General features: G+C 40.1%; 1 protein-coding gene across 2 annotated transcripts in view; it reads right to left on the reverse strand.

Moving 5' to 3' along the window:
• Positions 1 to 4,248: 4,248 nt before the first annotated feature.
• Positions 4,249 to 25,052, reverse strand: part of UBA6 (ubiquitin like modifier activating enzyme 6) — a 28,137-nt gene continuing 7,333 nt past the window's right edge. For both annotated transcript variants that reach the window (XM_084204038.1, XM_084204039.1), the window contains exons 8-33: positions 24,532 to 24,654; positions 22,610 to 22,733; positions 21,275 to 21,378; positions 20,798 to 20,860; positions 20,252 to 20,328; positions 19,538 to 19,604; positions 18,989 to 19,132; positions 18,244 to 18,311; positions 17,900 to 17,978; positions 17,645 to 17,725; positions 17,206 to 17,283; positions 15,784 to 15,965; positions 15,329 to 15,434; positions 14,513 to 14,602; positions 14,316 to 14,396; positions 13,619 to 13,747; positions 12,737 to 12,788; positions 12,546 to 12,609; positions 11,630 to 11,699; positions 10,924 to 10,995; positions 10,084 to 10,201; positions 8,941 to 9,134; positions 7,687 to 7,814; positions 6,806 to 6,893; positions 6,337 to 6,431; positions 4,249 to 5,123 (exon numbers count right to left, since the gene is read on the reverse strand). In XM_084204038.1, the coding sequence (XP_084060164.1) occupies positions 4,988 to 5,123; positions 6,337 to 6,431; positions 6,806 to 6,893; positions 7,687 to 7,814; positions 8,941 to 9,134; positions 10,084 to 10,201; positions 10,924 to 10,995; positions 11,630 to 11,699; positions 12,546 to 12,609; positions 12,737 to 12,788; positions 13,619 to 13,747; positions 14,316 to 14,396; positions 14,513 to 14,602; positions 15,329 to 15,434; positions 15,784 to 15,965; positions 17,206 to 17,283; positions 17,645 to 17,725; positions 17,900 to 17,978; positions 18,244 to 18,311; positions 18,989 to 19,132; positions 19,538 to 19,604; positions 20,252 to 20,328; positions 20,798 to 20,860; positions 21,275 to 21,378; positions 22,610 to 22,733; positions 24,532 to 24,654 (2,613 nt within the window). In that variant the 3' untranslated portion in view covers positions 4,249 to 4,987. The remainder of the gene's footprint in view (positions 5,124 to 6,336; positions 6,432 to 6,805; positions 6,894 to 7,686; positions 7,815 to 8,940; positions 9,135 to 10,083; positions 10,202 to 10,923; positions 10,996 to 11,629; positions 11,700 to 12,545; positions 12,610 to 12,736; positions 12,789 to 13,618; positions 13,748 to 14,315; positions 14,397 to 14,512; positions 14,603 to 15,328; positions 15,435 to 15,783; positions 15,966 to 17,205; positions 17,284 to 17,644; positions 17,726 to 17,899; positions 17,979 to 18,243; positions 18,312 to 18,988; positions 19,133 to 19,537; positions 19,605 to 20,251; positions 20,329 to 20,797; positions 20,861 to 21,274; positions 21,379 to 22,609; positions 22,734 to 24,531; positions 24,655 to 25,052) is intronic.

A 25,052-nucleotide genomic window follows, 5' to 3' on the forward strand; every position in this document is an offset into this window, starting at 1 on the left:
GGTCGGTGTCCACACATATCGCAATCACAAATACACACATTGCCTGTCTGTACCTGACATGAAACTTGTATTTCACAGAATTTAGAATATTTAGCCATGTGGACACTATTGAATCCCAGCATAAGAGAATTCTGTACGTTTTTGTGAAGTTTGCCATAGTGACAGTACTTTGCATTTCATTGTGATTCCCCTTTGGATGTTACTTCCGGTATCAAAAATAAACAAACTCTATACGGATAGATTCCCCTGCAAATTTTCAACATCGGTTTAAAGTGGCAGAAGGAAGATACAGGTGACAAAACAACTGACCAAAAGCTACCACTTCAGAAACTATACAGAAGAACACTCCGCAGTCAATCCGGCACTCGAACATAAACTTAAACCCCCTTCCCTTCTCAGCAGAGTGCAGCACAATGCACTGGCAAGTGGCCTTGCGCACTAAAGAAATTAAAAATTCCTGTCAAGAACCTAAAAGAGCCTTTAACAGTTCATTTATTATTGTGTTCGTGTCGCGCTACACATAAAGAATTTAAAAACTTAAGCACGATTCTAGCGTGCCTGCACAAGTGTCCTGCTCTTGATGTGCTCACTCTCCCGTGAAAGTAGGCTCTCCCGAGGCAGCCTGAGGGGAACGGGATCTGGCATAGACATTGATGCCAGAGGAGAACGGGGCTCCCGGCAGACCAGCCGTCCGAGCACAAATGCCTGCGCCAACCGCCCGGACCGGGAGTGAGCGCGGGACCCCAACGCCAGTCTCGCTCTCCTCAGGGGGAAGTGGAAGACCGGCCCCGTCCCTCCCCTCAGGAGCGCGCCGAGGGCCGCGCCTCAGCGCTACGGACGGGCCCGGCCACCGCCCACAATAAACCAGACAGACAGACAGAGAAGCAGACAGAGAAACAGACAGAGACACACGCGCGGACAGACGCAGACATACAGAGACACACGGAGCGGCCGCTCCCGCGCTCTCTTACCAAGGCCTGCGCCATCCCGGTCCGGGGCCGGCGCGCGCGCGCCCCCAGCACCGCCTTCGAACCTCGCGCGCCTTTCCCAGCGGGCGCGCGCGCACGGCGGGCGGGCGGCAGCGCCCTGGCCACGCCCCCTCGGCCCCGTCCCATTGGTCGGCGGCCGCCGCGCGCCCGGCAGGGCAGCTCATTTAGGCGCGCGCGGCTGTTGCGCCTGCGCCGAAGCAGCCGCTGCGCCCGTATCCCACCGGCCCTTCTCCTGCCCGCCTTTCTGAGAGGGGACGGGCGGGGGGGCCTTCCCGTTCTTTTATTGCGCCAGTTCAAGTCCTCGAGCTTCCAAACGCTACAAAGCATCCCTTGTCACTACGGGGCGTTGCAATTTTTTCTTTAAAATTCTACTGAAGAACTCAACAACGAGCAAAAAACAACTGCTTGAGAACGTAAGGTCGCAGTACCTTACAGTGCCGGCAAAACACTGATGAAAAACAGAGTTTTGAGTGATGCTTTTTGTCACATACTTGTGACCGGAACACCAGGTCTTATCCCTATCCTTGCTGACCACTAAAGGAAAGGCCCATTCTATTTTAACAGTACATCATAATGTGGGCGGTTAGCACTTTCTTTTCATAAAAATAGTTTAGATCACTGTGAAGAGGGCGCTGCTCAGTATGCATCAGGTCAGAGCTGCAGCTTTTTCCCTATGAAATTTAAACTTGTATGCTGCTGGGACAAGTGGCAACTTAACACTCCTTCCCTGTCTCACACCTGTGCCATACAAAAGGATGACGGCATCAACACAGGTCTGCTGCTAGCAATGCTTATGGAATGCTTATGCTTATGGAACTTACAGCACCTTTAAGCTTTGTACACCATGGATAAGCATCTGCACCAGCTACCTAATCAACTGCACACAATATACCTTTACTAAAATTAATATGCAAAAGGTCTCTGGTCAATTTTATCGACCTTTGGACAAAGGTTTAGATTGCTGCACTGTGCTGCACATTTGTTTTCTGTAATTGCACAGGGATTGATAAACTTTCAAGTTAATTTCAGCTTTTGGCTGAAATTCAGTTCCTTTCTTAAAACTACTGGCCTCCATCCACATTGTTTCAAAGACACAAGAAAAATTACCAACATGAAGATCACTAACTTATCTACAATCTTTACTTGTATTTGATGGCAAGTCTGACAGGTGTATGAACTTTCTGCCTAGCTCATTATCTCAGGATGTGAAAAGCCATGAAGAGGTGACAGCCTATCTGGTGCCAGAGTTGTTCTCCCTATACACCACTATTCTTGAATAGCTTTATCTTCTTAATAAGCAGTCACATATTTCACTGTACATAGGAAAAAGGTGGGAAAATAATATGGGAACATCTACTTTTTACTTGTGGTTTAGGTAATAAAAGCTTAAATCCATCTGATCCATCAAAGCAGTCTTTTTTAACAGTATTGAGACCCTCACACAGAATCCTTACTACTCCTAACAGTAAAAATACATGCTGATTAATCAGAGAAAAGTTGATCTGGCTGCTTAATACTTGGCATGAAAAATTAATTACTGCATCTATCAAGAGCGATAGAAACTCAGAGGAAGCTGGTATAAATATGAGCAATCTCTTCAAGAAAGCATTTGATTGAGAAGGATTTTCATTACTGATAAAAACGTTATTCCTGCAAATCAACTGCTCTCTCAAAGAACAACACTATTTGAAGTGCTCTAGTGGAAAGACAGTTCTTCACTGTGGCAGGAAGACAGCAAGCTTTAGCTGCTCCACAGGAATTGTGCATCAAACATTCCTAGACAAATACAAGCTTTCACTGCCATGAACAAAAATAAAAGGAAAAGAGATAAAGCAGTTCTCTGGTTCCAGGTAATGCTACAAGCCTCTAGCTTGGTAGCACTTAGACAACAGTGGAGATTTGGCACCCCAAAATTCACTTGCCCAGAGCCTTTTTGGTATGAGCACCTGCAGAGACTTTTGATAAAAAGCAGGAAAAGATTGAGAAACAGGATCTATCAAACACAAATATTGAATCAGTGTACTCCACAATCTTCCATATAAACCTTCACTCTCCATATCAGAAATTAAGAAATGTTTAAAGCATGAAGAAGACTTTTAATGAGCCACTTGACATGCCAAGTTCTTCCAAAGAAAGTCCTCTTTAAGTTCCTAGTTCTGAGGTTTTACCTAGATTAATTTATATCCAAAAATTTTAAAGGTGTGCTATTAAAATCTAGAGCTATTGTGCATTTTTAGTTTTTCCATGAACACTTTTTAACAGAGCAGAACCCATCCACAGAGCATCCATCCGTCCAACAGACACACACAATAAGAGCAGCGTAAAGATGAAGCAATATCTGTAAATTCTGGCTGTGATCCCTGCCAGCCTTGACATGGACTTTTTACAAGGCTCTCAAAGGTGTACATGTTGTCATTAGTAAAAGCCATTGCATGACTTATATCTGACAGTTTACTTTAAACCCTGAGGACAGTCATATGGCATTCTAGAACAGTACTGCGACTTTACTATTTTTAAATGCTGCTTATTTCAAAAGCAAAAGCATGATGTTAACACCACACCAACATAACAGATTATACTTATGCAAAGTTTCGTTTCCCAGCCTCCAACTGTGAGAGGTGACAGTGTTTTCTTGTTGACCTAAACCTTTAAGTGATCCTTAGCACTAATTAGTGACATCATTAAATTAAATGTGAAGACATCCCTAAAGCTTAATAAACCATGATTGAGGATAAACAGCTAAGTTGTTAATAGCTTTTGCAACAGCTGAAGGACAATGTTCAATAACAATCTCTAACGCTGAAACATATAAGAGGGTATTTCAGTTTATAAGTTTTTATTCTAATCATGCCTTGCTCTACCGTGATGGGGGGAAAAAAAGTACTACCTCAAGTATCCAGTGCTTAAATCAGTTAAATGATGAGGTTTTTGTTAACACACCTCTGCCTCACCACAGCAGCAAAACTAGTCCATAATGGTTTCCAATTAAGCAGAAATTTTATAATTAGATATCCCAATAAATGACCAATGAGGGTAAAACCTCACAGTTCAGTGCAGCTCAGACTTGTTCTGAGGAGAGGTGTACAGCACAACAACTTGCTCTAGGGAAATGGTACCAAAAGGAGCAGCTGAGGTAACAGTTTACTTTGACAAACATCCAGAGGTATTTGTCTTTTCCTCCCTTTAACATCATCAAGTGCTATAGTGATTTTAATTTGGTGAGGGCAGAAAGGCTCGACCACATTTTCTCTTTGTTGAAGACCAAGTTTTATTGTTGAAAGTGCTAATTTGGCTCTCCGATAGGTTTTCACTTTCCCCATACTGCAGTATTCCACAAAGAACAGTCTTAGTGCAGATAATCAACAATTCCAGCTCTCTGGACTTGAGGGGAGTTTTGACAATTTACACCCCCTCCCCGTGTTTCCATGTTGAGACTGACACACGATAGCTGCGCTGACCACGGCACCACTAAGCAGCCACACACAAAAGCAGTTCCTCTGCTTTTAAATGGGAGTTTAGGCCTTTTAGATGGATCTAATCTCACGTGTAGATGGCAAGAATGAAATTCTTGAGAATGGAATAACATATGAAATGAGTTTGAGATGTTCTTAGAACACCAGGAGTATCATAAAATGGTGCTTTTCCTATTTTTTGCACTCTTCCCTAAGCAAATGCAAATTGCCTAATTTGCACATGGGGACCATTCCTTAGGATCACCATTCTTCTTGCTTTCCTCAATACAAATCTTGCCTTTAAGGTAAGGACTGTACTGGACATTCCATCTCATGGAGTGACCAATCCTCCTTTGAGCAAACATGCTTGAAGAATACAGGAGCAGAAGAAACAAATCCAGTTTGTCTTCAGTGCAAAGCCACTGATTTTCACCATTTAATTAAGGCTTCACCAAAAAGAAATATATAGTACCATCTTTAATAGCTGAAAATTAGCACACTCCTTTCAGAACAAATGGTCCATGAGTGACTTTTGTGTCTCTGCCATCAATTGTCTTCCTGAACAAAGTAGTATCTCACTGGTGGCCCAGGCAAGTCTTCCTCTCCATCAGTCTCTGGAGCAAATGATACTGTCAAATCCACATATTTCTTATCAGCTGATGGTTTCACAAGCTTTTGCATCCTATAAGGAAATGAAGAGCAGTTCATAAATGCACCAGTGGGAATTCAGGACCATACTAGGAGGAATTTCACTGCCAGCAATATGTACTAGCCCAGCATAATACAGACCAAATTAAAATAGAGAATACACCACCTCTAAATTGCACACAAAAGCAGATCCTCCACCTGAGCTTCAGCAAATAGTATTCTGTTTTCCTGACAGACACAGCCCATTAAAGTCTCAGAGTAGTAAAAAATCCTGATATTCACAAGAAGGCAGCTTCATAACATGACTTTGACTTCATTACATACCCCACTCATTCAAAATTATTTATACAGCTGTAAGAGAAAGCACATAAGCAACGTTTTTGGAGGCTGTAAATTCTCATCTTAGTATGCCAGGCACTCTACGGCTGCCAGGCACCTCTTCTCTCCCCAGAAGTTTGAAGTAGCTTGCTTGTACCTCTCTGCCTGATACCTACTGTCAGGCCTTAAAAACAGTACTGATCAGTGCATCCACTTGTTTCAGCAAAGCCTGTGAGGACTGACTACCACACACTTCACAGGAGCTGTAAGGAATAGATTTTGATCCACAGGTGTAAGGCAGAACTAAACTTAAGTGAGATCTGGCTGTTATTTTGCAAAGGCCTTCAGCCAAAACCCAATGCCCTGCCTTCACATCCTGCCAAACTGCCAGGGTGAAATATCTCAATTTCCTGTCTGTAAGCAGCATAGCAAAGTCAAAAAATGTCATCATTCTTAAAAGGGCTGAAGTGATGTAGAATCTCAAGCAATTACTACAATTGAACAGACTAACAGAAATCTTAAACTGCAAGCAATACATTATTCCTTCAGAGCTTAGTTGCTAAATATCAGCATTAGTTTTAAGCCAGTTTCAAAAGGTTCTAGTAGTCTTGTTCTGAGTGAACCATGGTACATTCTTTCCCCGCAAGAAAGTATTGTCACACTGTCACGCTTCTTTAGCTTTCTCATTCTGGTATTCAACAGTAAAAGCAGCATTTTTGCAAGTCTCCTTTTCTCATCACAGAATATAATTCACTCTCTCTTTTTTTTTTTCTTTTTACAAAAAGTAAGAAATTATCTTTTTTCTTCCCAAAGTATTAATGGCTAGAAACCACTTTAAGAGAAAATACTGCTGTCAGACACTCATCCTTTGATACAAGCAATGAACATAATTTGTATGTGTACTTGCATCCCTAAATCCATCCACTTACGTCAACTTTAATCTTTTAATATGGCCTGGCATCACAGGAACATAAAGCATCTTGACTCCTTGTACAACCATAGTTGGTTCAATTCCATATTTCTCCTGGAATTCACAAATTAAAAATTGTTACAAGACTAGAACAGTTGCCCAAACCAGCAGATACTATGGCTGCAAATACTACAGCTAATTATTCAAATCCATAGGATCCAAACCAGAAAACCTGCTAATGCATGGACGCTGACAGAAAGTTTTATTAAGATACATTTGAGCCAACTGAATTAACAAGGAATTTGAAAACAGGCTTGGATGCCTTTACTTGGAGACATTCCCAATGACATTAATTATTACTAAAATTATTCTGGTTTGAACAGTAACTTGATGGAAATAAAAAAGTAAACAAAACACAATTCAACAACCCAAAAACAGAAACACCTTTCCTCTTGTCTTGTATTAACCCAGGACAGTAGATAACTTACTCTGACAGCATTTATGAAGTCCAACAGAGTAAAATCCTCTTTCCCATAAATTGTCCACCTGTCCCAGATGGTAAATGATATCCCATTTCTGTTTTAAAAAGTGAAAGGTTGTTACTTTAGAATGTCAACTCAGTCATTCCCTTTAAAAGTGTATTGGAGAACTGCAGTGTCTTCTTGTTGATGTGCTGTTTAATCTTGAGCAAAAGCCTCTTCCCTCTCTGCTGCCATTTCTCCAGCCCTCTGACTTTGCTAAGCACTAGACACGGTACGACCTCTAAGTAAATGTGATATCTGACAATGAAGTTACTGAGTTTTCAGACCTACTAAAAAATAGCTCTTGCATTGAACAAGATGCAAAAGCGTGTCCAAGATGTTTCCTAAGAACAATGCCACACATCTACCTTTTCTAGATTTTTCAAGTCTCACAATTAACAGCTTCCACTGAAAACCACACTTAGCCTTTAAACCCACTATGTTTTTAAATTAGGACAGATGAATATGGACAGCATTTTCCAAACAGGAAATTCTTGGGCAACGCATTATGGGATACCCTTGGCAGTGTTACAAGGATCACTTACACGTCCAGCAGTACACAGTCAGTGAATAGCAGTTTGATAGCAAGCATGAAGCAATTCATCCTCTTCCAAGTTTAAACAAAAAAAAAAAATTCCCATGAATATCTAGAATGCTTAACTGGAGTACGGCCACAAGCTGTGGTTCCATCATAGCTCTGCTATGTGAGCACATAAGGCCTTAATGTGGATATCTGGATTTACTAACTATTCAAACTTCACACTTGTTGGAATGGTTCAGCAAGTTCTAAGCATCAATTAGTAGGTTTCCAGATATTGTCCTTGCCCTTCTGCCATTGTCCTTCCTACCTGATTTCCGTTCTTCTTACTTCAGCAGTTTCTGTAAAGACCATTATGGGAATGGCTAGGTTGAGAAAACAATTCTTGTATGCATCAGCTGGGTAGCCACCCACAACTTTGATGAGTTCCAGTGCAACCTGCAGTAAATTAGAATTTACTTATTAGGTTTTAGTGTTATCAACTCTAGTGTAGTTAAGAGGCCAGCAACTACCAAGGAAGTTGTTAATGAGATCAGCCTTTATCCAATAAGCAGAGTAAATAACATGGAAATGCAACCCACTATACCACATAAATTCTGTTGCAGCCAAGGGAAATACTTAAAATATTCAAAACTGTTCTTAATGTACTACTCTTCCAAAACTGTTTGGTTCATGCAGTCTCCACAAAGCATGATGTTCTGTTGAGATGCATGAGCATGAACTACTACAGAACAGATCCTTTCCACTCTTGGCAGCGGCATTCTAATGGAAGTTAGTACTAATGGCCAAAAACAACCCAAAATTCAGAATTCCAACCCATCTTTCTGTGCTGCAAATCAAAAACAAAAACACCAAAGGCTCACCATGTTAAGGAAACTTCCCTTTTTGACCATTCAGGAGCCACTCCAGCAGCCACACTCACAGCACCAAAGACTTTCACTGCTGGGACTGAATCCCCTTCACAGTGGGCAGCTTCTCAATTATTACCTCACTACTCATCCCACTCTCACAGCCAGACAAGGTCTCCTTGCTGGCTGGACTCTGGGTTTTCCTTACCAGAGTCTCAGATTTCCGGGTTCTTTGAGCAATTTTATCATGATGTAGCAACAGAATAACAACTCCAGCTGGTGCCTTGGAGAAAGGGCCCTGAACAAAGGACTACCTGGGCTTTTGTACCCTTACAGTCTCTGTGCTCCACAGTCCAGGGTCTTCCAGCTGAGTCTTCAGCTCCTGCTGTGTCCCTGAGTATCTGGACACCTGGCTAGGCCCAGGTCCCCGTGCCCTTTGTTGTGCAAAGGGTCAGCATCTGTTCATGACCTCTTGCCTGAGGCTCCCACACAGAGCTGGCACTGTAGCTCCACTACGCTGAGCTACCTGCACGACATACATTCCTCAACAACCTCACCTAGAATCAAGCATGACCTTTGCTATTGGTACATAAGAAATAAATCCATTTCTTTAAATGAGCCTCTGTCAGGGTAGCAGTAATCAATACCCAGACAACAGCAGTTAAAGGCAAGAAACAGTAAGAGAAAGAAATATGCATTTAAAAAATCAATCTCACCAGCCCTGATACTGCAGCAGTAGCTGTTGCAATGGCAGGAATAATCTTTCCAGCAATGCGCTTTGTTTTGAACCGATCTGCTGGTTCGATGTTGTACATCTTAGCTCGCAGGTTTGATGCTGCTGTTACAAAATCTATGTGCCCATTACTATCATCATCTTTCTCAAAGGAGATGGGCTTCATTTGCAGGTCAGCTGCTCATAAAAAAGAAAATATAAAAGAGCAAAAAATTATTATTAGAAAACTGAAGATGTCCTAAACATAATTTAAAGGAACTAGAACTTTAACAAATTAAACATTTCACATCCTGGAGCTCGGTGCCTTCCTTGTTTTCCTGTGCTAGGAAATGCCCCTCTCAATACCACTTGCTAAAAGTGAATAATGAAATAAACATCAACAGAGCTCTATAATTTTACTTTCCTTGCACCACCAAGAATAGATTTTGAACATCCCTATGGATGTTTCTCATACACCCCACCTCTCTAAAGGTCCATCCTGAGAGAACTCCCTTTTAAAGCTTAGTTTATCTGCAAAAATTTCAAAATATGGACTCAGTAGCATTGGAATCAGTGTTTTGGGTTGTTTTGAGTTAGGGATAAGCTAATATTTCTCCTGGATTCATGGGCTAAAAAAGCTTGCATGCAGTTGTTGCCTAGTGGCCTCTTCATGTGGCCAGGCACAAAATGGAATAAGAGCATCCTCATTTTAAATCCAGAAGATACTGAGGAAGACTCTTAACAGTCTTTACAATTTAGGATCATTTCAGATTGAGAGCTCTAAGTAGTGACACTCAGCCTTCTCATGCCCAAATAATTTGCAGTCCATCTGCGATCCAGCCAGCATCCTTCCCCCCTCCTTAAAAAGTTCAATTCCCCACTGCTGCCGGCTCTCTGTCATCAGTGTTGTAATTGCAAGCAAGCGTAACAGAAAGCCCTAAAACTTCCAGGAATCTCAGAAATACAGAAGCATAGGGTAATGTCAAGCAACAGGACAGGTATCTGCATAGCACTTCAGAAAGCTTTAGGTATCAGCTCTACTTCTTGCAGAATTTCAGAACTGCTTTATCCAAAGACCTGAATGTCACTAGTAGTAAATGCAAAAGCAAGATATTACTAAACTACGACACTGGTTTGCACTACTCACTTTCCAGAGCTTCATTGGATAGTATAGACTTCTCCAGCTGGAAAATAGCATTTCTTTCATCCTCACTGCTGACAGGTATATGATCTGGTTTTCTTGCAGTTTCATCAGTCTGTACAACCTGGAAGTGTGCACAGTGCTTGAGTAATAAAATTCATGAACTTCATACAGTGCAGCTGTCAAGTGTACTAAATTTCCTGTCTTCCTTGCAGGCTTTCCCCCCCAGCTCAAGAAATGGATTTACTGGATCAAGTCCAGCCAAGAGCTTCTAAGAACATTAAAGGACAGGAGCATCTCTCATTCGAGGAGACGCTGAGAGCGCTGTGACTGTTCAGAGTGGAGAAAACAAGGGTCAGTGGGATCTTATCAATGCATCCAAGTATCTCATGGGGGGAAGTACAGACAGCACAGCGTGCCCAGCGACAGCACAATGGCACAAACTGAAGTACATAAAATTCCCTAAGAAACATACAAACATACAAAGAAAACATTCAAAGAATGTTTTCATTCAAAAAAAAAAAAGGAAACAAACAAAAGCATCCCAGAAAAATTGTGAGGATGGTTGAACACTGCCACAGAGAGAGGCTGTGGAGTCTCTATTCTCAGAGATATTCATAACCCAGTGGGACACAGTCCTTGATGACTTGCTCTAGCTGCCCCTGTTTAAGCAAGAGGATTGCAAGGTATTCTTCAGGGGTTCCCTCTAACCTTAACACACTTATTTCCCCAAAACACATTCTAATTTGTGTTTATTTCTCATTAGCATCAATGCAGTAGTTGGAGATGTGGGACACTGCTTGTGGAATATTTTATCTTTTTCTTTAAATTAAATATTACACTTACTTTATTTGAAGGTCTAAATTCTGGTACTTTCACAGATGAAATAATCCCCAAAATGGTTTCCTCTGACAAGTCCTGTTATGGTTTTGAAGAAAAACAATTTAAATACGTATCAATTCAAAAAGGCCTCCACAAAAAGACTGTAAATCCAATAGGATTTCAAAGAATACTAGACCCAAGAAGTCTCACAGATATTCAGTTTCAGCTAAACATCATCATTAAAACACCAAGTGACAATTCATTTGCCACAGCAAACCAGAGCAGTGTGAAGTGCCTAGCACTTGAAAACTGAACGGAAGTGCAAACCTGACTTACAGGAAGGTCCAATTAAAAAACAAACAGGAAAAAAAAGGATAAGCAATGCAGAGCCTGTAAGCAGTAAAAAATAAAACCACCACAGCATACCTAAGACAATAAATTTTTAAAAAAGCTTTAAAGAGATTCTCATTCAGTTCAGTAGTTCAGTAGTAATATTGCATCAGAATAATAATTACTAAGTTCAGTGCTTACTGAAAATATCCAATACAGTACTCATTTCTTCTCCAGGTTAGGGATTAATATAAAGAAAGTGTAAGCAGCTGCCAAACAGACAGTACTGAAGGATAGATTACTCTAAGAATCACTTTAATCAGCCCTTGAAAAGATCTGGCAGCTGGACATAGGCCCAAACTGAACACCAAGTTAACGGAACAGTTACAGTCTGGATTACCTTTTCTGTGAAAGGAACACAGTACACTGTTGCGAAGAGCTTTGCTGTGCTCACGATGAAACCATAGTGCCTAAAGGAAAAAGAATTCCTTTTGGTTGGTTGTTTTTTCTACTTCAGTTGCCCAAAGGTTTGCAATCATGTTCAAGATCTTGAGCAAACATACTGAGAAACAGAATTTCCATCCTTCAGTGTACACAGTACAAAATAGCACATTTTGAGTGACTCAGAAGTTGTCCCCAAAACTAAGCTAATTTTGATGAGTGGAGAGTTATTTAATAAAAACCTTGTCTCCTTATCCTTTGCAGTCAAGCAAACAATTAAAAATGCTCATATGACATCAATAAGATAAAAAGCTTAATCTCAGAATTACTTTGATATTTACCATGATGTCAGTTTTCACTCAAACTAAAAACGGTGATCCAGTTTCTCAAAGCAATTGTAGATATACAGTATATAAAAGCTTTTTAATCCATCAACCACATCCATTTTTAAAATTATCTGTAATACCCAAGCCATCTAGATCAGACACAAATTGTAATGAACAAGAAAAGTAGTCCCTTCACTAGGTCATTCGGCACATCCTGCATTTTATGATGTGGACAGTGGGGCAGGGAGGTGTGACAGCAACAACTCAGTAATTCTGCAGCCATATAAGACATGAATGGGTTGTTCTAATCCATTTCACATTAGATGTTGTCAGAACAGCACCCTCCAATCCCGTATCAGGGAAAGTTAAATTATCTACAGTGAAAGTATTTGGCAGCTCACCAAATCTGCCACTGGATAGAATTGTGCACTAACAGCTATTGATTCCAGTCCAACTTCCAGGGCTATAAAGCCACTGCCTTACACTTCCTGCTACAAGGTGGGCTTTATGGGATGCTATACAGTTCATCTGGCACAGTACCATACTTACAAAGGATCGTTAAATTCAAACTTCACTGGGAAAGGAGGCCTCTTTGGTGATTGCCAAAACAAACCTGGTAGAAAAACAGATTTAAGATGAAATCCTAAGGAACCAGGAGCAGCAACAACATGACATATGCCATGAATATGACAACACATGTTGGCATATACCAAGAGACATAAAGGGGCATTTGTACTTACTTCCATCTTTTAATCGTGTATCAAGGGGAAATGAATGAAGGAGCTGAAGAGCCTAGAGGAAAAACCAGAGAGGCTTTTGTAATTTGTCACATAGACTGACATGACCATACTAAATCAAGCCTGACTAGCTAAAGTAATTTAAAGAGTTAAGAAAATCATCAAACACCTTTTTCAAGATGGACAGCTTAAAGACAAGTACTACTATACAGAGTGCTTGCCCATTTCATTCACAGAACAGAGATGACAATGTCACCTCATCGGTACAAAGCTCAAGGAAGGCATTTAATCCAAGAAGCAAAGCATTCTCCCCTGCCTTACTGTCACTTTAGAATTCTTGCATATGGATTCACAACTTGGAATGCAGTATTTTCTCAATGTGACAACTACCACCAGGGATTCTGTATGCACAGGAATATTTATTAACCCACAACATCCCAAACCTGTCTTTCCTGCAAAATTACACACATACTTTAAGCAACACTTTCAACCAGACTGTGAGAACGACTGGCTCTTATTTCAGAATAATCTTTGAGAAAATCAGGGTTACATAGGTGAGTTCAGGAATGGGAGTTTAGTGTGGGAAACAAAAACCCACTGCCTAATAAAAGACATCCGATAATCCTGATACTTTGGAAAACGATGGAAAAATGCCAAGAAAACTGCATGGAGACTACTGAACAGAGTACTAAGAGTGAGTTAATAAACCAGATCTAGAAGTGCTACAGCAGAAAGGGATGCAGCATTTTTAAGTTTCAAATATAGTTTGTTATTTATGAAGAGACGGAAGTGAATGCGAAGACTTGGACGCCTCATTATTAGAGCCACCAGGTTTTCTGTAATCATCATCCTCATGATACTACCTCATTTATAGGTCTTACCTACCTTATGGCTAAAATACTTTTCAAATTTTACTCTTGCTAGTTCTACACACTGAGTCCAACTTCGGGGTCTTCTACTGAGAGTTTTAATAACATGAAAACAGCCTTCCAAGCTCTCTCCTGATTTTATTCTCTAGATAAAGAAACATGAAAATGTTAAAACAAACAAGATTCCTTCTAATCCAGCCAAACAATAAATATGTTTGTAGTAGTCCACAGGCACAAGGAAACAGAGGTTCACTTCAAAAATATTATCCTTTATGTGCCCCTCTCCACTGGGGTTTTTCCCCATTTACTTCCCAGCCCTTTGGACTACAGGCCATTACAGACTCAAAAAAAAAAGACAGTGAACAATTCCAATCTAATTTATTACTACTTGAACTCACTTCAAACTCAGTCTTACTTTCATTTTTCCCAGCTAGTTACACATCAGTGTGACACACACTAATCACACAGTAGCCGTGTCTCAGTCTTTCTGGTATTTATACATCATGTACAGAGCTCATGAGCTGGAGATGCTTTTAATTATGAGACACACCAGAACTACTGTTCATATGATCAACTAATGACTTGGCCAAGTAAAGCTTCAGGTTTTCTAAAAAAGTCAGGAACTAACCCTAATCTCACTGGCCTTAAATAGAAACAAAATCCATAAAGCAGTAGTTTAAACCCTCTACTTTACCCTGGCAACATTCCCTTACCTGTAAAACTTCTTCTGCCGACGGATAGGTTTGCCAGAACTTGTTAAACAATGAAGGCTTGTGAGAAAATGAACTTTCAAACTGTAAAATAAAAAGAACAAATATGGCATTATGCAAGAAGAATATCAGATGCCCACCCTTCCAAAAACACATGGAGTTGTCCAGAATGCCAAAAAGGCTAATTCATTATTCATTACCTTATCTCTTGCCCATTGTATAGTATGCTCAATAGCAGCTGGGAAAGACTTCAAGGTGCAAAAAGGTATTTCTTCCTCTGGTGGATCCCGCTAAAATTAAAGAGGCTTGCATGTCACTGCAGGCTTATCCAGGTTAATTGTTAATAATTGCATCAAGAACTTGTACACTACATAAGGTAAAAACTCTGCTGTTATAAGATACAAAGTGCCTTTTTATGCTTAGAAATCTGTTTTATGAACACCAGTACTGTCAATTCTTCTTTATCAGGAATAGTCTAAACTCAACACTGGAAAGCAAAACTGAACTTTGAAACATAAAAAACAGGTGAAATTGACATCTAGGTTTTCCAACATGTGGAGCTGGCATTTATGTACACTTTCAAAATGAAACATGCCCTGTCACTCCAGGCCAGAAAGACTTTTTATGGACCCTAACAAGACAACTAAGATGCTCAAAATCCTGTCTCTGTGTCCACATGGCCCTATTTCATTATATTCTCAACCAATTAATTTATCCACAAGAACTTAAAATAGAGGGAATACTGCAGGTAGTGTCTATCAGCAATAGAGCCTGAAGGTTCATTTTCCCCTTTCCCATTCAAACAGAACTATTATGTATGCTTGTAAAGAACTGCTCAAATTTTATTTCCTGTGAGTTTTAATTCAGAAACAAAGGAAGCAGTTATTTCCTAACAGTACTGTTCTTCAGCAGCTCAAATAGGCCATTTATTTTAGAAAGACACAAAAATGATCAGAGAATCCGAGGGCATCACAGCACAAGCTACAGAAGGTGAGCAATGGTCTTGAAAGACTTACATGACTATTGTAGGACTCTGTCAGATGGGGCATAATAACTTCTGTGTGTCCTTTTGTTCCCATAGTTCCAGAGTCTATAAGAGGACGCAGGTTTGCTACACAACGACTGACATGGAAAGACACAGACTGTCAGAGTACAGAACAATCTCTACATTCTCGCCTTGCAAACATTACTGGAGTGCAACTAGAGTTGTCTCTAGGCACTTTCAAAAGTGTGGAAAGCTTACACCAAACTCAGGGAAAAGAGATTAAATAAGAACTATTCAGGTTAGATCAGGATACCATACACCTCAGCATGTGCTGATTATGGGCATTAGAAATTATTTGTAAATGTCAATATCTCAACTTTTAAATTTAAATGCATATTTTTATGCTTTAATAATCTTAAAACTGACAGAGTATCCTCACCCTCATCAGAAGTTAACAGTTGCCCTTGCTTCTCTTCCACCCCCTACCTATCAATGTATCTCCTGGCTTCAACATTGTCCAAAGCAGTCACAATCACGTCTTGCTTGGTGTAGAATTCATCACTGTAAGTGTTCTCAGTGGCTGGACAAACTTTATTAATATCTGAATCAATCTTTATGTGAGGATTGATGTTCAGAGTTGCTTCTGCTGCAGTGTAGCTCTTAGGTTTCTGAAAGCATAAATACAGATATCAGCAATATGCAGATAAAGAACATCAGGGACACAGAAATAGCAGTTTCATTTACTGATCAGACAAAATTCACTGATAGAAATGCTCGTATGCAAAACATACAATGAACAATATTTTTTTATTCATATACTTCCCTTACTGATATATACCTTATTGATCTAGTTTTATTTTTTGTTTTATTTAGTGTTTCAGAGACGACATGGTGGAAGCACTTAAATGGTTTATCAAATAACAAACTGATGCCACGCGCTGCCACTCATAAGAATTTCTTCAAAAGAGGGGAGGAGCTCATGACTATCTGAGGATAAGCCCATTAGTAACTCTGTGTCTATGCAGCACAGACATCAAGCACCTGGGAATAATCACATTACTGTAAGGCATTCCACACAAAACCAATTTCAGAAGCTAAACTGAAATGGAGTTCTTGACCTACCCAACACTTCTAGCCATACCACAATTATCTAGAGATCAGCACTCAGGCCTGTGGCTTCTAAAAGCTTTCAGGGTTCACCTTCCATTTATTTATCCATCCAATCTCTGTTCCCAGATTTGCTACACATAAACAGGAAGCAGAAAATTCAACTGTTGGGTTTTGGGCAGGGGAAGCCTTTTTCCACATTGCTGTCATGATCTAAGCCACCTTTGTTATTTTGTGCTGTGTTTGCAGGTACGGGGATGTTCTCTCTGCTTCTAAGGAATTAACAGCTTCTGTGTTAAGCATTTACTGAATATACATGGTGGGCTTTTTCAAAACTATTTACTTAGTGAAAACTGAATTACGTCTGAAGACACCAACTTTGGTCAAGTTGCAGCAGCGCTACTGAGCTCTATCAAGAACACTTCTGCTAGCACTCTCTGTTTTTTGTTGTTTTATTTTCCCCAAATTCCAATGGGATAGTAGAGCATTTCTGACATAGTAACACATGGCAGGCTCTTAAGCAAGTCAGTAGTCATCCAACTGTCAAATTTGAGAGATTTCATTAGTCAAAAACACCACTACAAATTAAGACCAGACAAGTCAATTTTACTTAACTGATAGTAGTGATGAGTTGGATGCCATTGGAGTTCTAGGCACTGTTTAAAAAAAACCCTAGATTTCCATACAGCCTTTAAGTCTTTTCTGGACAGAAGTACAGACACTCAAAAGTTCAGCTCTCTGTAGGGACAAAGGACAGAACAACACAATAGTCCAGAAAATTTACTGAATAAGAAAACTTACCTGTATGTGGTGAGGTCGAAAAAGAAACTGCCTGTTCAGGTTGGATTTCTCTATCAAATCTGGATCTGTAATTGTAACCTAAGTCAGAAGGGGCAAAAGCAACAGCTGAAGTTACAATTTAAGTGTAACACTGAGCAAGAATCTTGATGAAACTTCTATAAACACTTGTCAAAACAAATCACTGCTATTGGAGTCCACTGTGGCCAAAGCTCTGCTTACACTGACTGACTAAACTTTGTTTTAAAATCAAAATACAGTAAGACTGCTCAAGTGTTTTCTCTTTCTAATTGCACACACTTCTATGCCAAGGCCACCGTATCCTCTGCACAGAGTTCAACCTGAAATAAGATTTAGGCTTTTAGCGATTTTAGTAGTCTAATTATTTAATTCTTCCCTGTCACCTACTTCTAGTGAGAAATAACATTAACAGGTGACTTACCAATCCTTTGTCTTGCCCAGTACCAACACCAAGAAGTGCGAAGTTTTTTAGCATTTCACAGCCTATGGCTCCACAGCCAACCTAAAGAACATTACATTTGTAGAAGGAGAAATACAAGTGGAAACCAGAAGGACAAGTCCCATTCCAATTCTGGACCACTTATTCTGCAGTGGCACATCACAGAGCGAGGACAATGGGCATTAGCTGTTCCAACAAATCATTTGCAAACAGTGTAACAGTGTCAGTCATACTCACCAAGAAAACGTTCAAATCATGGAGCTTCTGGCACAGAGAGTCTCCAATACAAGCCCTCAATGCATCATATCTATCTCCCCTATGCAGGCACAGGAGACAAAACAGGAGACTTCAAGCTGCTATTTATCATGGTAGTACCATTGATGCCAAACTACATTTTGACATGAACTACAAAAGTCAGACAGAGTCTATAATTCCTGTTCATGCTGAAATAGGACACACGTTCTTAACCCCCAAGCTGTCCCTCCAACAAACAGCACTGAATTAACTTTAAAAGACATCTGTGCCTGCTTAAGACTCAGATGTGAACAGCACATAAGGCAGCAGCTTGCAATTATATTTACCGTGGGAGAAACTCCTCAGAGCCCACCTTCTCTAGAGGTGTTACAATGTCTAAAACATCTATATATAGCTGTAAAAAAATGAAAAAAATGAAAAAAATCCATTAAAAACCTGTGAAAAACATTAATGTTATTTTAATTTAAAAACTATTTTGTATGAACAACAGAGTCTGGAAATGTAGGAGCACTAAGCTTTTGCTGTCACCAGAAGACTACACAGCATCTGGTCCCTACAGTTCACAATTTTAGTGGACAGGAAAAAGCACTTAGACACAGAGGGGGAAAAAAATTCACTCAAACAGGTGAGCTGCAAGTTTTTGACTTCTGATAGGCATGTTACTCCTCCATAGGTAACTCTGAAGATTGTGACATTTTTTAATCCAACTGTACTCTGACATTTATTCCAAGAGTCTGAAAGCCCTGATCTTACGTACAGTACCTTAAGCTGGTATTTGCACTATATCACACCTTTGCATCCATGCAGTGACAAGGCAAGGCTCTTTTTGGTAGTGTGGAAAAACAATGTGCTATCTGAACCCCAAATACATAAATTTTAACTAAAACTGGCTGTAATTGTATTGTATGCATAAAACCACTACTTCTTCTAAATACAGTCTCAAATCCTTTTTTTTTTTTTTAGTTCCATGTCATGGAAGTTTTTCAGGTTACTCTGATCATACAGCATTTATACAGAACCATCCATTCATAAGATGTCAAAATAACCATCCAAAAACCAAGACAGCCTTACCCACTGCTGCAATGGAGAAAATTTTCCTGTTACTGCTTTCAGGACTTCCTGGCTAGCAACACCACCCACTGCTGCAGCCAAAGGAGGTAGAAATCCCTGAGCAGTTCTAGATAGCCATTTCACCACATCTCCATTCACCTGAGGCTGAAAAGTAAGACACAGGAACAGGCTTACCCCCTCAGTGAACAAGTTAGTGTTTGACAGTTTCAAAGACCCTTCTTCTTCAGTAAAAGGTAGATTATAGAACTTTGACTAGCAAAATGTTTCCAGCCAAGATAGATCCACCATATACCCTGTATTTGTCACACACATTTGTCTAAAAACTGAATTCACATCATGACAGGACCAGCCTTCATGTCAGGCCAACATTCAGTTGAATCCATGCTAAAACCCCATTCTGTTTCCTCACATGGCCTTCAGACAGCCAGCTGATCTATCTAAATATGGCCTGAAAGGCCAGAACAAGAACCAAAAATTTAAGCATGACTTTTAGGCAAGTAAATAAGCACATTAAAAAGTGAGTCATAATGATAATGGTTCCTTACTCACTTTGTTTTCCAGTGTTTCACTTATAGAAATGGCCATTTTCAGCATTTCCTCAGCATCTTGAAGGCATCTATACATCAGGGTAGAAACAATAATGATGACTTTAACATTCCAGAGTTCTTCTAGAAACACAATCAATGGAAGAAAAAAGCAATGGATACAGTAGGAAGTTTGGAATCTCACATAACACTGAGCATTTAAGATGTACTTCTAAAATATTTGGGTTAGGCTCAAGAACAGGAGTCTCAGTAGAAAAGCCCATATGCAAGTACAGTCTTAAGATTTATACTTTTTAAGTAATTTTGTCACATTTAACTCAAAATTACACACATCAAGAACTACAGCTGAATGAAAACCACTGAAAATTAAACCCAAATAATTCAGATATTTTTTCTAAAATCGATGAACTACAAGTCAGGATCACTGAAAACAACTTTTCCATATCAGTCCCACAATGTGAAAAAACTGGAACAGAGAAGGGCTCCCTCCAGAAGTATCTGCTGTCTACCTGGGCTCAGAGTGTGTCATTGCTATATTGGGAAAGCCTTGTTACACACCCAGACACACATCAGGTAACATTTTTCATCTTTCCATTTCTACATGGTGTATCAGGTACCAGACAGGGAAGGTGCCATGCTGCACAGCCACCCAGGAACTACAGAAAAAGGAGAGATCTGTCTGGTTCAAGGCTTGGCAAACACAGAACTGCTGCTTTACCCAATGTTCGGTCCACGACCAAAGTTCTCCTGGAAGTGGTTCAAGGCAAGCATGGCAACATGGATCTGCAAAGGTGCCTGTTAAGACAAAACCAGCTGTTGATCAGTTACAAACTAGAAAGAAATGAAGTAAACAAAAACAATTATCTGAACTCTTCTGTTACCATTTCATTTCTTGTCTCTTAAGTACAACACTCAAAAAAAGTTTTAAAATGGCCTTAAAAAGTGAATTTGAAGTACATTTAATTAATGTTTTTTAAAAAGTGTTGCTCAGTAATGCAACACCCTGTACACACATTCAGCACCCACTTCAACTAAGTCCAACTGGAAAGTCCCCAAAAGAATTTAGAGCTGAAATTGGAAAGTGCAGTAAGCTTCTTTTAACCAGACATTATAATGCATTGCATTTTGCCAAACATCAATAACAAAACCCAGCATTAAGGGCAAAAAGTAGAAATTATATTATGTTGAACATAGAGTTACAGATAACATTTCATGTATTTTTACTATTAGGGCACTTTTGCCCAAATCCCCACATGCTAATTACCTCAGGCTTGCTAAAATCCGGAACAAGGCATAATGGATTTGTTATCTGCTTCTCCAGCCGTTCCTGGAAAAACAGAATTCATGACAACAACTACTTAAGAACACAACAGCTACTGCTACCTGACAAAACAATACTCTTCCTACAGAGATTAAGAAATACATATCCTTTCTGACTAGCACTGCTGTTGCTCTTTTCATTATTCATACCATACTAGATGCTAAAAACAATTATCTACTGCAAGTTCTATCAAAAATGGTCAGAGAGATGTTTCACATCCTAGTGGCAAGACTCATCTTGAAATGTGTGATTTTTGGGGCTGTCCTGTGCAGAGCCAGGAGCTGGAATCCATGATCCTTGTGGGTCTCTTCCAAACAAAGGACATTCTATAATTCTAGGAAACATGTATGTGCTGAACTCTGCTTCCAGTGCTCAGAGCATTAATGCCTGAGAACCCAGCTCTGTCAAGCACCCACTTACAAAGTAACACATCTTGGGTGTCTTCACTTGCACAGCTATGCCTCCATGCAGGTAAGGCTCCATCTCTGATGTATCACCAATGCTGAAGGAGTAAGGTGACACCACTGAAAAGAGAAGACAATAAACAGTGACAATAATTCTGTCATTGGATGCTACGGTTCTGTATACAATAAAAGGAGGGGGGTTGCCTGTCCTTCCTTTTAGTGCTGCAATTTGCAGCAAGCAACCTTATTTTGAAAGCATAAGCACAGCTGATCCTTCTAACAGGATTAACCCAGAAACTGGCAGAGGGACAAAGCATTAGTTTCACATGAACTGTTATGAAATGAGCTTTTTTAAGTGGCAGCAGATTTAACAAGAATTCTGATGACCACAGCTCTTTAACAAAAATGAAATAATTTTCTTTAGAACATGCACAGCAGTGTCCAGTATTAACTGCTCTGAGTAGCACTTTAGCCCTGTGATGAGAACTACACGTAATCAAAAAAAGCAGCTGGAGCATTTTTTCACATCTTTTCCCTCATCCACAGGAAGCATCATTCACGCAAGACAAAAAGACAGAAAAATTGTTAATTCATGGAAAACTAAAACCAAAAGCTAAGCAATGAATAGGAGGAATGAACTGACTGCAGCATCAGTTCTAGCAAAATGCAAGATCCCAGAGGAAACAGATTCAAGCAGAAGTTTCAAGGGTACTGGTTTTTGTCTCAGATCGCAAAACAGTTGAAAATAAACAACCAACCCCCACCCACTTGCTCTCCCTTCTGCTCCAAACAAACAGACACCCAGATCTGGGAACTGAAAAATTCCCCAGCATCCACAGAAACCAAGTAGAATGCCTTGAGACATGAATGAAGTAGAACAAAGCAGGGTAGATGTAAATCATGAAAATAATTTCAAAAGCATTCTTAGAACATTGTCAATGCATCCCTGTACACTTAAACTGTCACCCAAATAAGCTACAAGGCAAACAGTGACACACCAAGTGGCATCCAAAACCATGACAGAAGCACAGGCATTATAGGACCCTCCAAATAACAAACCAGTTTCACCAGCAGCCGAAGGATGATCAGCTCAGAGGCTGCTAACTAGATTCCACACTTGGAGCTGAGCAATTGCATCGGCTCCTTAAGCAGCAAGATGAGTTCAGGTAGACTTAACTAAATGCCATCAAAACAACACCAGGAAGACCTTTGCACCAAAAAGCAACTTTTTTGTGCAAGCTCACTGGAGGTCTGCACAACCCAGCACTCCTCTGACTATGGTAACTAACACTGCAGTGGCTAAATCAGGCCAGAAAATAATTACCTTGCAAATGAGTCAGCAGCAGTTTACCTGTTATTTGGTGCGTAGATCCATTCAAGCAGGCCATTCCATTAACTTCCCGAAAAGTTAAGAACTGTCCTGTTTCAAGCCTGTGTGGATGATTTTCAAGGCAAGTGACAATACCAGGATTTGACTGAAATAAAAAATGGCAGTCAGCAAGGAGGAAAGTCTCTCATGCATAGGAGTCACATTGTATTGCAGGCACATAGCTTTTTGTCTACTGAAACTGCAGTCTCTAATACTTTTAACACCTCATTTCTGTCACAGCAAGAGAGTTACCTATGGCAACTTTTTCAGTCCTACGATTTTCAATTTAACAGCGTTTTTACAACACAAACTTTCTCATTTTCACTGTTTTCACCTCTCAGTATGTTAGCAAACTGCATTTGCTAGTTCTCAGCAGTCAGATCCATTGTTATGTTCTAAAACAGTAGCAGATTTATCCCCTTTTTCCAAACTAAAAATAGTCCCCACGTTCAAAGAAATTTTCAGAGGCATTAAAAAAATAGTCTTGTAAATGGTCCTTATTACTCCATGCTTCCTTTCTGACTGATATCCTTAGAAAGGACATCCAAACTCAGTCTTGAAAGTTTGGAAGCTTAAAAAGCTGGACAGCATACAGGAGAGACACAGCTTCAGCAGGTCACAGACAAGCTTACAGTTGCAGAATCTCAGACAACATCTCATCCTGTTATGGGATGTGATGCCAACCTGCCACGCACACAGAGACCTCACTGCAGTCTGAACACAGCTCATCAAGACCTTGTGCTGCACCTCAGGCTGTAACCTGGTGGATTTGCAAGCAAGCCTGGCCCGTAAAGTCTGCTCTCATCCCTTCCTGAGTCTCCAGTATAAGAAAGAGTCCAGCTAAGTAGCATAGAACTTAATTACCGCATTCTCTGTGGACCATGAACAACGGCAACGGAGTTAACTGGAGAAAATTCTGCTCTGATTTAGGGACACCAGTGCCACCTTGACCCTGTCTATGGGTCAAGAACAGGCACTTGATGGCATTGAGTTTTAATTCTCATCAGTTTTACACTTCGGAGTTGAAGAAGATACAACTAAAGTCAAGTATTAGATTATTAAACACAAGGCATATATACAAATATATGTTCATTCCTTAACTTGGCAGGTAATCAGCACAAGCCATGAAACTCAGCTATGTACTCCTTATGTAATTAATAAGAACAATCAAATCATCCATTCCCTTTTAAAGGCACCAAGGAACAGGCTACCCAAATCATCCTATCAGAAACTTTAATCCAGACCAAACCCAACCTGCTGTACAACGCCTCCTAGATTGGTTATTTTATATCTAGACTGAAGATAGGACAAAAGACTTGATGCTGGATGAGTGAGCTTACTGTCTGGACTTCCAGAACTGAAAAAAGGACCTAAAGTAATTTCCCTTTATAAAAAAATAATACAAGATTAAATGGACATCCTTACGCTCTGCACTGGAAGTACTAGCAATAATATCCCCTTCTCATTGCCTCTGCTTTGGTAGGTTAAAATAAACCTTTAAATTTCTTTTCAAAATATGCTCTCAATTCCCTTGATTATTCCAGTAGCCTGCCTCTAAGTGCTGCAGTTTCTTATAAAAAGGGCTCTTTTCATGCCTATTTTCATGCTTCCTTGCAAGACTTACCCTATTCCCACACCAAAATTACATCCTTTTCTTTCTACATCCCCTCAATTCTTTCTCCTGCTCTCTTTCCAATCAAAAAATCAGTACTGTGCATTACATAGTAAGTAACAACCAGAAGGCAAGGATAAGAACAAAGTAACCAAAATAACTTTGCTTCTCCTATAGCACCAATTTTAAATTGCTTCTCAGGCTCCTCAAGTGAAGCACTCTGCCCCTCTTCAAAGAGCCAACGAGTCCTTTTAAACACAGTTAAAGCAACACAATGACTTTTATCCCTTACTTGTGTTATATTTGAAATGAAGATCTCCTTTGGTTCCTCTCCTGTTGTATCCAGCACTTCAAATTCATCACCAAAGTCACAAAACAAACGTGAACATACTCCATACACATCTGCACTGATGAACTACAAGAGAAGGTAAACATCATGAGTATCCCTAGAACAGCACAAGCCAAAGATACGATGCCTCACACTGGCGCTGTTGAAGGCCAGCAGGTTTGATTCTACAGTGGAAACCTGTTGTGTACTCAGGTCACACTACACAGCCCAGCTCCAACGACAGACCTGGAACCTGCAGGAGCATTTCTCAGCCCATTCACAACACAGGAGTAACATCACTACACAGTGAAATGCTGCCATTTCTGCTTCTCTTACATTCAGCCTCAACACATCCTTCAGTCTCAGCACATTTTTTCAGAATCATTTTGAGTTAACAGTGAAAACTATTTCTTTAACACAATTGCTTTTTAATTAAGGACCAAGCTGTGGTTACCTGTGCTGGTATCCAGATCATACCAGTAGCA

The sequence above is a fragment of the Fringilla coelebs genome (assembly GCF_963513975.1).
Source record: "Fringilla coelebs genome assembly, chromosome: 4".
Classification (NCBI taxonomy): Eukaryota; Metazoa; Chordata; class Aves; order Passeriformes; family Fringillidae; genus Fringilla; species Fringilla coelebs.